The sequence below is a fragment of the Oryctolagus cuniculus genome, chromosome 15, assembly GCF_051225735.1.
Source record: "Oryctolagus cuniculus isolate XC-2025 breed Fujian yellow rabbit chromosome 15, ASM5122573v1, whole genome shotgun sequence".
NCBI classification, from domain to species: domain Eukaryota; kingdom Metazoa; phylum Chordata; class Mammalia; order Lagomorpha; family Leporidae; genus Oryctolagus; species Oryctolagus cuniculus.
In genome coordinates, this window is record NC_142881.1 from 12,987,375 (window position 1) to 13,000,513 (window position 13,139).

Genomic DNA, 13,139 nt, shown 5'->3' on the forward strand with positions numbered 1-13,139 from the left:
TTGGGGCAGCTTAATTTCAACCAGAATCCCACACTTTTTGAGCATTAAACTTTGGATTTTATATTAGGAATGTTCAACCTCCAAAGTCAATACAAATATTCCAAAAAATAAGCACCCACACCAAACACTAAACCTAAAACACTTCTGGTCCTAAGCATTTCTTACAAGGACTACTCAGCCTGTACTTAAGATGCATTGGAAGGTCAGTAGGCAGGCTTCCTTCAAAAATCTACTCAAAATCATAGATTTTCAGTTGTTCTCAAGACCCTGTTTCCATGAACTACCTTGAACTACCATGAACTACTACTACATACAGAGAGAAGGAGACACAGAGCAAGATCTTTCATTCACTGATTCACTCCCCAAAAGGCTGCAACGACTTGATCAGTGGCTCCTTGAATTGATTTAAAAGATTTTCATGAAGGTTATAATAGGAAACACTCATGTTTTCATGTGTATGGAGGGATGGATATTATTACTCATTTCCTCATTAATGTATTCAATAAATGCTGATCACTTCTGAAGTGCTAGGCACTAGACATTAGAGATACTCTAAAAATCTCAAACCTGAAGTCATTTATTTATTTACTTGAAAGGCAGAGAGTTACAGAGAGGCAGAGAGAGAGAAGTCTTCCATCTGATGGTTCACTCTCCAAATGGCCACAATGACCAGAGCTGGGCCGATCTGAAGCCAGGAGTCAGGAGCTTATTCCAGGTCTCCCGCATGAGTGCAGGGACCCAAGGACTTGGGCCACATTCTACTGCTTTCCCAGGCCATAGCAGAGAGCTGGATCAGAAGTGGAGCAGATGGGACTCAAATCAGTGTCCATATGGGATGCCAGCACTCCAGGCAGCAGCTTTACCCACCACACCACAGCACCAGCCCCATGTTCTAATTTTTCTAAAATATTTATTTATTTGAAAGGCAGAGTTACAGAGAGGGAGAGGCAGAGAGATCTTCCATCCACTGGTTCACCCCCAAAATGGCCATAACAGCTGGGGTTGGGCCAGGCTAAAGCCAGGAGCTTCATCTAGGCCTCCCATGTGGTGCAGGGGCCCAACGACTTGGGCCATCTTCCGCTGCTTTTCCAGGTGCATTAGCAGGGAGCTGGATTGGAAATGGAGCAGCTGGGACCGGAATCAGTACCAGTATGAGAAGCTGCAGGGACTCAAACCCGTGCTCTGATGGATTCTGATATGGGATGCTGGTGTTGCAGGCCAAAACTTAACCAGCCCCCCTTTTAAAAAATATTAATTTAGGGGCTGGTATTGTAACATAGCCCGGAGCTGGGACATACTGAATCCAAGAGCCATTATCTTCTTCTGGGTCTCCCATGTCGGTGCAGGGAGTAGTAGTCCAAACACTTGGACTATTCTCCACTGCCTTCCCAGGTGCATTAGCAGGGAGCTGGATTGGAAGTAAAGCAGCCAAGACTTGAACCAGCAGCCCATATGGGATGCTGGCACTGCAGCGAAGTGCTTTACCCACTTTGTCAGTGTTAGCCACTATAAGTATAAGGGAAAGTATTTTTCTTTTACCTTCCCAAAAGTTTGCTGAGCTCCTTTGTGAATTTCAAGTTCTGCAGGGGAACCGAATGACTCTGTATAATGATGGATGGTGAAAACTGTGGATTCCTGGAGTTATTCTGAGGACTGAAGAAGAGGGGACAGGAGCCTGTAAGACGACTGTTAGAACTCATTCCCATGAAAACCTCCAACTTTCCTTGTGGGGAAGGAAGGTGGGTGGAGCCTATTTTAAGAACCAGTTTAAGTCAATATTTCAGTGGGAGGTTTCTGTATGTCACACAAGATTTCTGGTGCAAACTGAGGCAAGAGCTACATTTCCCATCTGGGTTGAAACAACACAGAATGGGGAGAGCAGCCCGGAAGCCAACACCAGAAGCCAGAACTGACCCCAAGAACAAAAGTTGCCAGGATTTCAGCAAGGGTTAGAGTCTGGCTCTTTGCAAACTCCTGTTTTGTCTTCCCGGTAATGGAACCACTCTGGTCTCACAGCTGGGCATGAATAAGAAAAATGAGGGTCGCCTGGTTCCTTCCCAAGTTATGTGCCTCACCTGGGTCAGAACTCTGATTTTGTTTTTTGTTTTTTTTTTTCCTTGTTGTTGTTGTTCTAGAATCATCCAGAGTCAAGAGAATCTCCAGCTTGAAGATTTACAAAGGCTTGAGAAGAGCCCTGTCCTGGTGTCTCAAGGCCAGCAGAATGGGCTGGAATTACTGACCTGTAGGTCTCGCAGTGGGATCCAAGTGACTGCAAGGATAGAACCCTTTATGATGCAACCGCTGAGCCCTCAGAGGGTGCCGGGGAACCTGGCTTCGGGAACGCTAAGGCTCTGGCCCGAGTGCTTCCCTGCACAAGATTCCCTTGAGTTTTCCCCTCGGTGCACTAGGGAACCCTTAACGCCGGTAGCGAATCTCAGTGTGGCGGTACAAGGCAGTGACCAAGACCTTGGGGGCTGGCGTAGGCAGTCCCGGCTCCCGGGCGTGGTCTGCGTCAGGGTCCGCGGCGCAAGCTGGTCACCGACTCCTGGACGGCCGAAGTGTGGTAACGCACAAGGACAAGACAGCGAGTCGCTAAGTCACCCTCCCATCGCGCTCATTACTCCTCCAGACCCTCATCTAAAAACTTCTTTCTGAACAACCCACTCAGGTGGCAAAGTTACCGCGCCCCTCCCCGCCCCTCGGTCCCGCGGACCCAGAGAATCTGCAGGTCGGGTCGATGGCCAGCGGTGGCTGTCCGCGAGGAAGGCGGTCCTCTCCCGCCGGCCAGCGAAGCTTCCTTTGCGGCACTGCGCTGTAGGGGCCGCCGCTATCCCGGGGCGCAAGGGGGAAACCCCGCTGCGGGAAGGGCCAGGCTGCTGCAGAGGTCACGGGGACCCGGCCGGGGGGAGGGATGACCACCGTCTCCTCCAGCCTGCGTCCCGACCGCCGCTCGCGAAGTGACAGCCACGTGCCACGCGCGGCGCGCGCCGCCGGGGACCGAATGCGGGCGCGGGGGGCGGGGCTGGAAGGGCGCCCGCGAGGGGAAGCAGGACCAGCGTCCGCGCGCCCGGACGCCAGCTGCCGGGGGACGCCGGCTGGCGGGAGCGAGCACGCTGCCGACGTCACGAGCCGTTCGCCCAATGAGCGGAGTCCGGAGAGAGGCGCCGTCCCGCCCCCACGCCCGCCCCCCCCCCCGCCGCCGCCGCCGCCGCGGCCGTAGCCACACCGGCCGCCCCCGGAGTGTCTGAGGAGGCGCGGGCCGCCGCAGGCTCTGGCGCCGCACCGCGCCAGCCCGAGCGGCCGGACGAGGCCCAGGGAGCCGCTCGCCCCGACCCCGCCGCCCGATGTCCTTAAGATGGAGGCGGCGGAGGCGGCGGCGTGAAGAAGGCGGCCCTGTGGGCGCGGGGGCCCGGGCGCAGGCGGTGGCGGTGGCGGGATGGGGCTGCTGCTCATGATCCTGGCGTCGGCCGTGCTGGGCTCCTTCCTCACGCTGCTCACCCAGTTCCTGCTGCTCTACCGCAGACAGCCCGAGCCGCCGCCGGACGAGGCCGCCCGCGCGGGCGAAGGCTTCCGCTACCTCAAGCCGGTGCCGGGCCTGCCCCTGAGGGAGTACCTCTATGGCGGCGGCGGGGCTGAGGAGCCCTCGGGCGGGGGCCTGGAGGGCGGCGCGACCCCGGCCCCCGAGACCCCCGCCCCGCCGACGCGGGAGACCTGCTACTTCCTCAACGCCACCATCCTGTTCCTGTTCCGGGAGCTGCGGGACACCGCGCTGACCCGCCGCTGGGTCACCAAGAAGATCAAGGTGGAGTTCGAGGAGCTGCTGCAGACCAAGACGGCCGGGCGGCTGCTGGAGGGGCTGAGCCTGCGGGAAGTGTTCCTGGGCGAGACGGTGCCCTTCATCAAGACCATCAAGCTCGTCCGGCCCGTGGTGGCCTCGGCCGCCGGGGAGCCCGACGGCGCCGACGGCGAGGCGCTGCCCCCCAGCTGCCCCGAGGAGCTGGCCTTCGAGGCGGAGGTGGAGTACCACGGCGGCTTCCACCTGGCCATCGACGTGGACCTGGTCTTCGGCAAGTCCGCCTACCTGTACGTCAAGCTGTCCCGGGTGGTGGGCCGGCTGCGCTTCGTCTTCACGCGCGTGCCCTTCACCCACTGGTTCTTCTCCTTCGTGGAGGACCCGCTGATCGACTTCGAGGTGCGCTCGCAGTTTGAAGGGCGGCCCATGCCCCAGCTCACCTCCATCATCGTCAACCAGCTCAAGAAAATCATCAAGCGCAAGCACACGCTCCCCAACTACAAGATCAGGTGAGGGGCAGGCGGGGGCGCGGGGGCCCAGGGGCGCGGGGAAGCCGGGCCTGGCCGGGGCTCTGCCGCCCGCCTCGACGAGTCGGGGCAGAGGCTTAGCGACGTCCCCAGCCCCGGCTCCCCCAGAGATCCCCCTACCCTGTACAGGGCCCTAGGTGAGGGCAAGTGGTGGCCGCGCGCGGGGCGCCCGGAGGGCATTCGTGGAGGCTCAACCTTTGGGCGTGTTTGCGGGCGCCTGGAGGTCTGGCCCGCGGGGCAGGGTTGGACTCCTTAGAGAATGGAAGGGAAGCCCACCCGCGTGCCCGGGAGCTGGCCGCCGGGCCCGTTGAGAAACTTCCATACGTGGTCGCTGCTTGCAGCATCGCCTTGGCCCCATTGAGAAACTGCTCCCGGCCACGGCTGCTCATGGCCCCCATCTGTTGGCTTTCGCCCTTGCCAGCCGCCTTTGCTTTGGGGCTTAGGCAACCTTGGGCGCAGAGCGGGCAGCTCCTGTAAAGGGATTCTTCCCCACGGCGAGGGAGAGGAGTCGGGAGCCCGCCCCCGGTGTGCTCTCTGCGCTGCTGGGGTCCCTCCGCCTGCCCGCGTTGGGTAGGTTCTGTAGCGCAGACCCTGGAGACTTTACTCTCCCGGGCGCTAAGTTCCTCAGCGTGGAATCACCCTACCATTTTACCGGTGTATTAATGGTAGGTAGTGATTTTAAATTTGAAAAACACTCTTGCATCTAACGGCTTCATTGTGCATAGTATGCTATGCACATGCACTCAGAGTCTCCTTCCTCTTCATAGAAGAAGTGGTGGGGGAAGGAAGTTCTCCAAGAGTAGGGGCTTCATCCAGTTTCGCTCTGAAAGGCTTGCTGGGGAGGAAGGAGCTGTACAAGGCTGTTCCTTTTGAATTCCTCTTTCTGCCCAACTTTCATGTTGTGTTCACTGAAATGTTTGAGCCTTTTGGGTTTTGCCATTTATTATAAAATCCTGCCCGTCCTGTATTTGCCTTAATGCTCTTTACTGGACGTTGCATATTACTAGATCACTAATTTTCAGTCTTAGTCTCAAGTATCAGGGCGCCAGATAATCCAGAAAGAAATACTCACAGGCTGACATGGTTATTGACTGGGGCGTGCGGCAGGTAGATGGACCTTACTAATTATGTTTTGTTTGTGCTAGCAGCACAGAATGACAGCTCTGTACTTTATAGATGGAAATATTTCCAGAGATTTGAGAGGATAGTGAACTTGCTTGTTCCTTGAGTTTCCAGTTCTGTGAAGCAGAACATACTATATGAAACCTACTTTTAAGCTCTGGAATATAAGTGACTAAATTATAAATGAGGTCCAGTGTTTAGGCAGTGAGATGTTTATTTATAGCAGTGCGTTGCTAACAAAGGCATGAGAAAAAGTTGTTACAGATTTTGATGGTCTGTGAGAACTTCAATTCTGATGTTTTCTGTGTAGCTTTCTGGTGATACAGTTTGACTAGGTTTTTGTTATTTTGGGTTTGCTTACAGACTAGTTAGTGTCAGTAAGGTTGCAGGTAATTTTGAGTGTTTTAGTGTATACTTGGAATTAATTTAAATCTGAAATTATGAATGAGAGTTATAGAGCCATTGAGAAGTTTGTTGCTTTGAAGAGACTTGATCATCTTCAACTTTGAAAAGCTCCACTGTTCATTTATAGTATGGCAGAATTGCTTTTCATTTACCGTGTCCTAAGGACTTTTCAGATCCACAGCATGAATTTGGTTATGTTATTTTAAAAAATTAAGATTTATTTGTTTAGTTGAGTTACAGAGAGAGGGAGAGGGAGATGAGGGTGGGGGAGATCCATCTTCCATCTGATAGTTCCCTTCCTAAATGGCTGCAATGGCCAGGCCAAAATCAGGAGCCTGGAGCTTCAACCTGGTCTTCTGTGTGGGTACAGGAGCCCAAACAGTTGGGCTGTCTTCTGCCGCTGTCCCAGGTGCATTATCAGGGAGCTGGATCAGCAGTGGAGCAGCTGGGACTTGAACCAGCGCCCATATGGGGTACCAGGGTCACAGGGTGCCACTTAACCTGCTCCACCACAATGCCAGCCCTTAACAAATGTTTTATTTTATTTTATTTTATTTTATTTTATTTTATTTTATTTTTATTTTTTGACAGGCAGAGTGGACAGTGAGAGAGAGAGAGACAGAGAGAAAGGTCTTCCTTTGCCGTTGGTTCACCCCCCAATGGCCACTGTGGCCAGCGCACTGCGCTGATCCGAAGGCAAGAGCCAGGTACTTATCCTGGTCTCCCGTGGGGTGCAGGGCCCAAGCACTTGGGCCATCCTCCACTGCACTCCCTGGCCACAGCAGAGAGCTGGCCTGGAAGAGGAGCAACCGGGACAGAATCCGGAGCCCTGACCGGGACTAGAACCCGGTGTGCCGGCGCTGCAAGGCGGAGGATTAGCCTAGTGAGCCGCGGCGCCAGCCCAACAAATGTTTTAAAAATTTATTTGAGAATAAATATGTGCCAGCTCTCATCCACTGGTTCACTCCCCTAGTGTTCAAAACTCTTGGGAATCTGGCACTCAATCTAAGTCCCCTATGTGGGTGGCAGGGACCCAGGATCTGCATTAGCAGGAAGCTGGAGTCTCTATCCAAAGCCAGGACTTAAACCCAGGCATTCTCATATGGGAAGCAAGTGTCTTAACCTCCTAGCCAAATACCCACCTCATGGTAGGATATTTCAGCTTTTAAACCTTGGGCATTAAATGGTTACATCCAGAAGTGTATACATTTTTGTGCCACACTTGTATTAGCGTCTCATTGTTCAATCAATTAAAAAAACTACACAGAACACATCATTCGGTCTGTGTGTATTGTATACCTGCTAAATGTTAATCCCTATTCTAGGTGCTGGGCTTCAGTACTGGACAGAAATAGCCTCAACCCTCATGGAACTTCGAGTTTAGTGAGAAATGAATCAGCTTTACTTAATAAGATGGAAACTAGAGTGGGATTGATGGGGCTGGATAACTAGGAAGCTGATTTTTGGTTCAGTCAAGAAAAGTAGAAGTATGAGGATGAAAAAGACTGCTTCTTTGTAGCTGTTCTGCTCAAAGTGTTTTAAATTGGTGATGCTGTGGGACTGATTCAGGTTTCAGATAAGAGAATGAATTGCAAAATATCTAGGGTGTTTCACAGTTCACACAATGAGAATTAAAGTAACTGGTATTTATCTTTTTTTTTTTTAATAGATAAGGGAATGGACCTTAGAGTAGCTAAGTAACTTATTAAAGTCACACAGCTGTGAAGTGGTGAAATCCTGCCCTGATAAAATCAGCATTTTTTTGTTGTTCTGGAGACTCTTAAGAGATTTTTTTAAAATATGCCATCAGTATACTGTATACTTAGAGTATCTTTCCAAATTAACCTAAAACTTTGAATAGTGTGAACCTATAAAGCTAAATTTTTTTTTCTTAAATTGAAAAATTTGAGAGGATCTTCTTAAAGTTAAAAGATAAGGTTACATCTTTGGGTGCTGTCCCACATAGCATTCCTTTTTATAATCCAGCAGATTGTGTTTCCAAATAGAAGGTCTTGCTAAGTTTATCCATTTTAGCCTTCTGATCTTCTTAGTAGAACTAAAGCAGTAGGAAAATTCTGTAGAGTCTTAGGCACTTTTAATGATTACATAACAAAGTTTGTTGTTATTTCAAAGCCTCCTTCATTTGTTTTTCCTTTTTCATGTTGCTAAAGTGAAGTGGCCTATCTGGACTGTCAGTTCCTAGTGTTTCCTGTAGAATTGCTGAGTAACTCAAATGGTTGCCTCCTAAGAACCCAGCTGATTGACGCTTGTTCTCAACTAATAGAATTTGGAAAACATTGTATTTTTTAAATTGAATTGTATGTAGAAAATATATTTACTAATTTATTGAAGTTAGGAATTTCTCTTTCTTAAAAAAAATTTTTTTATGTGGGGCCGACACTGTGGTATAGTGGGTAAAGCTGCTGCCTGCAGTTTTGGCATTCCATATGGGCACTTGTTTGAGGCTGTTCCACTTCCGATCCAGCTCTCTGCTATGGTCTGGGAAAGCAGTGGAAAATGGTCTAAGTCCTTTGGCCCCTGCACCCACATGGGAGACCTAGAAGAAGCTCCTGGCTCCAGATCAGCACAGCTCTGGCCATTGCAGCCAACTGGGGAGTGAACCAGTAGATGGAAGACCTCTCTCTGTGTAACTTGGACTTTCAAATAAATAAGTAAATCTTTAAAAATATTTTATGTATTAGAGAACACGAGCAAGTGAGCTAGCTCTCATCCACTGGTTCACTCCTCAGATGTAATCAATACCCTGGGCTGAGGCTGAGGCTGAGGCCAGGAAGCCATCAGTACAATTCAGGTCTCCTATGTGGGTGGCAGGAACCCGATTACTTGAGCCATTACTGCTGCCTCCCATGGTCTGCACTGGCAGGAAGCCAGAGTCAGGAACAGGTATTCTCTGTGAACATCTTAACTGCTAGGCTAAGCGCCAGTAACAGGAATTTTTTTTTTTTTTTTTACGATTTATTTTATTTATTTGAAAGAGAGAGTTACAGAGAGAGAGAGGTCTTCCATCCACTGGTTCACTCCTCAGATGGCCTCAACGGCCAGAGCTGCGCTGATTGGAAGCCAGGAGCCAGGAGCCAGGAGCTTCTCCCGGGTCTCCCACGCTGGTGCAGGGGCCCAAAGACTTGGGCCATCTTCTGCTACTAGCACAGAGCTGGATTGGAAGAGGAGCAGCCGGGACTTGAACCGGCGCCCATGTGAGATGCCAGTGCTTCAGGCCAGGGTTAACTCACTGTTCCACAGCAACGGGCCCCAAAGAATTTCTTGATTAATTCACCTCATTGTTGTTTTGTTTTGGTAATAGTTTAAAGTAGTAATGTTTTTGTAAAAACTAGTCCCAAAATTCATCTTCAAGGGAGAAAGACTACTAAATTTCTTTAATACATGGAGAAATGTCTTCCACATGAAATCTGAGTAATAGTCCTGGGGTGGGGAGAGGTGTTTAGGATTTAGGAGTTAAATATTTGAGATTCTGACTTAGGATTCTGTTTTTAGAGTATTATTGCTCTGTAGCTAGCACTGGTTGCACACTGGAAAGATTTACTTTGGAGGTGCTTTTTGTTTGGCCTGCACTGTTTTTATTTTATTTTTTTTTTAATTGCCAACATTAAAAATGGAAGATATCACATTTGAATTTCTGGCATTTCTTAGGAAAAACTGGAATATTTTATAGTATCAGGTTTACATTCCTAATAGCAACAATTAAATGAAGAAAAGGCAACTTTGGAGTTGAGACTTGGTTCCTGCACATAACTTATTGATCCATCTTAGTTGCACTGAACTGATGGCACTTGCCTGGCCTGGAGTCATGTGAATTTGAGACTCTTACTGGAATAAATGGGGAGACTTAATAGCTAGATGGGAAAAGGTGGTCACTTTTATCTCTTTGAATATTATATCTTTGAAGAAACTTTCATTGAACAATTTAATTTTTTAAATACATCATCAATATAATATTAAATTGAAAAAAGCATTCTTCAAGAGAAAAAAAATCTCAAAGTATTTCCATTTCTCTGCCTTGTAGGGATAGTATTCAGATAATGGCTGCTTTTCATTTGAGTTTGGTGGATGTTTTGCTTAAGTGGAATGAGTCATTAACAATTAACTATGCAAACATTTGCTTCTTTGATCTGCAAAAGAGGAGACATCTGTTTATTGACATTATATTTGAATTTAATGAAGAAGTATGGAAAACTTCACTTTATAGATCCATGGAATGTCTTCTGTGCATGACTACTTTTTGTCATAACTATTTAATTCTTTTACTCTTGAAATGTATTTATGGAAAATTTTCAAATACCCTCGGTGACTGGAGAACAAGGAAGACCACTGTCCCCACTATTTTATAGAGCTTTTTAGCATCTTTGTGTTAATCTGGACAACATTAATTTTGGAGAACTGGATTAGGGTTGGTCTGGAAGGCCTCATATTCTATAATGTAGTTTGTTCACAATTAGTTCTTCCTTGGTCTTTTGAGATGAATAAGAAAAACATTCCTTCTTAGTGTAATTATATATCTTATAGTCTTGTGTAATCCATGTCTTCTCAAAAACTTTTAAATTCACTGAAAGTTGATGAAGTCTTTGTAAAGTATGATGTATTTATTCATTTAATCTTTCATACTTTTTTTCTGTATATTAACTTTTAAAAGTTAAGTTGGAAAATACTTAAAAGTAGCTACTAAAAATTCTCTAATGATTGCAGCAATCACAGTTTTACTTATTAATGTTAGTGGAGAATATAACTCAGGGTTGATATTTTGGGAAGGTAGAGACAGTGGCATTATTGTTCATATTACTGTAGCTGTCATGGAGTAATGATGACATTAGTAGCTAATTTGCAATCTTTTGTGCTTTTTTCTGGTACCACTACTCAGAGGAAATCTGTTTTTAAAACTCATTTCTTTTCAGTAAGTGGTTACTGCAGACTGCCATCCCTAGGTAAAAATGATAAAAATGGTTATAATGTGAGTCTTGCTCTCAAGCCAGTTAGTGTATCTAGAGGAAACAAAGAACAATTAAAGTTTATTATAATAGCATATGATATGTGAATATTTAAGACCTTTGGTTTTGTGAGAAATGGGAAGAGGAAAGTTTAGTTTCTCTGATAACTTTGTAAACACTGATAATTTTGTTGTATGCAGTATGTTTAGGAGAATACATAGTACATATAGGATTTGACACCGTATGTGGTTTTAGACATCTGCTGGTGCCCTTATAATCAACTTCCCATGGATCAGGAGGGCCCACCATGTAATACAGGGGTATTCTTGGCTTTCTTAGTACACCTAAGTGTTCTCCACTTTAATTCTGGTTTTACTTCTTGCAATTTGGATTTCCATCATCATTTTTTGAGTTATTGTGATTTAGGCTTTTAAAACTTCAGCTGGAAGACAATATATTACTAAATCTTTGCTCCAGAAATTTGAATTTGCATATTGAGGGGGAGAAGAGTAATTATGAGGATGATGTTAGATTCTAATCAGTTGGGTACAGCTCAGTAGTCTATCCCAGAAAGCCAGTTTGTCCCTGGAAGTAGCCAAAGCAGACCATTAGAAATGATTGTACTGGAGAAGCATGCCTGATAAGACATTTAATATGACTTACAGGTGTCACAAACAGTTTATCATATGAACAGGAGCAGGAGTAATAAGTTTGCAAAGTGTGTCTATGCTGGGCATTGTATTAGTAGTCCATATCCTTACTATCTTGGCACTTAAAACTCCTTTGTGGGAGAGGTTAATATTTCTCTTTTACAGATGTTGAAACTTGAGATTTAGAGAAGATTAGTAACTTTCTCAAAGTCCTAAGTAAAAAATCCTAAACTCCTGGAGCCCATGCTATGTTGTTTCTGTGGAGATAAACAAACTATTATCCTAAATCAGGGGTCTGCAGATTGCATGTTGTTCGGCCTATGAGTTAAGAATGGTTTTTATATTTTTAAATTTTATATAAAATGTTAGAAGTGACAAACGATATACACCCACAAATTCTGATATATTTATTACCTGGCCTTTTACAGAAAAAGTTTGCTGACCCCTGTTCTAAAGGGCTCTCTGGTTCAATAAGAATATCTGACATAACTAGTTAATTTCTACTACTAAATCACCTTTTTAAAAAAATTAGATACTGAGGCCAGCGCTGTGGCACAGCAGGTTGAGCTGCCATCCAGTTCGAGTCCCAGCTGCCCCACTTCCAATCTAGCTCCCTGCTGGTGCTCCTGGGAAGGCAGCAGAGGGTGACCAAAGTACTTGGGCATGTGTGCCTATGTGGGAGACCCAGATGAAACTCCTGGCCCAGGCCTGGTATTGTGGCCTTTTGGGTGTGAGCCAGCAGTTGGGAGATCTCTCTCTTTCTCTCTCTCTCTCTCTGTCCCTCTCTCTCTCTCTCTGTCTTTGTCTCTCTGTCTTTCCCTCTCTCGCTGTAATTCTGACTCTCAAATCTTTAAAAAAAAAAAAGATACCCAGCATATCTTCCCACCACAGTCTCCATTTTCTGAGAACAATGTCGCCAGGAAGCAAATCACTTTGCTCCTACCTCAGAGACAGAGGGCCTACTGACACCTTTTTTGGCATGGCATCAAAGTATATTACACTTAGCTGGAAAGCCATAAAGCTAGCTACCTAGTCATTAGCAGACACTTTACAGAGTCATTTCAAAATCTCTCTTGGCATATTGCTGAAACTAGCCTAAAACTGTGTGCTTAGTGTAGTTGACTAGGGAAAAATGAGATATGAGTGTTAATCATTTACCTTTAGATTAGTGGTACTACAGGTGATAAGTAAAGCCTGCTAGTACTATGGAAATATTCATTTATGTATATTTTTTATTGTGGCTATAGAGGAATTCGTAGGGTTTATTTTTTTTTCTCCCCAGTTCATAAAGCTTTGCAGTGATGTGGACCTGACTTCAGTTGTTAGTAATACACCAAGCAAGAGCCTTTGGCCAAAATGCCTTGTCCTTCCTTATTCTCAGTTTCTTCATTTATAAAATAGAAATAATATCTGTCTAATTAGAGATAAAAATGTCACACATGAAATAGCTGTTTGAACAAATGTATGTTTCCTTTTAGTAACTAATAGAATACACAATTGTTGAATACCCTACATTTATCAGATATTTTATTTAGAGATGTCAAATATTTTACTAGATATATTTTATATATGATGCATTAAATTTTCTCCCTTTTTTTAAAAAAATCTTTTTTTAAAGATTTATTTATTTTAGGCCGGCGCTTCGGCTCAATAGGCTAATCCTCTGCCTGCGGCGCCGGCA

At 46.3% G+C, this 13,139-nt stretch overlaps 1 protein-coding gene across 11 annotated transcripts in view; it reads left to right on the forward strand.

Moving 5' to 3' along the window:
* Positions 1-3,191: 3,191 nt before the first annotated feature.
* The window catches only part of PDZD8 (PDZ domain containing 8), a 97,755-nt gene continuing 87,807 nt past the window's right edge, over positions 3,192-13,139 (forward strand). For all 11 annotated transcript variants that reach the window (XR_016221529.1, XR_016221530.1, XR_016221532.1 and 8 more), the window contains exon 1: positions 3,192-4,302. Coding sequence is in view for 4 of the 11 variants with exons in the window: in XM_002718680.6 (XP_002718726.1) it covers positions 3,437-4,302 (866 nt within the window). In the remaining 7 variants the exon portion in view is untranslated. The remainder of the gene's footprint in view (positions 4,303-13,139) is intronic.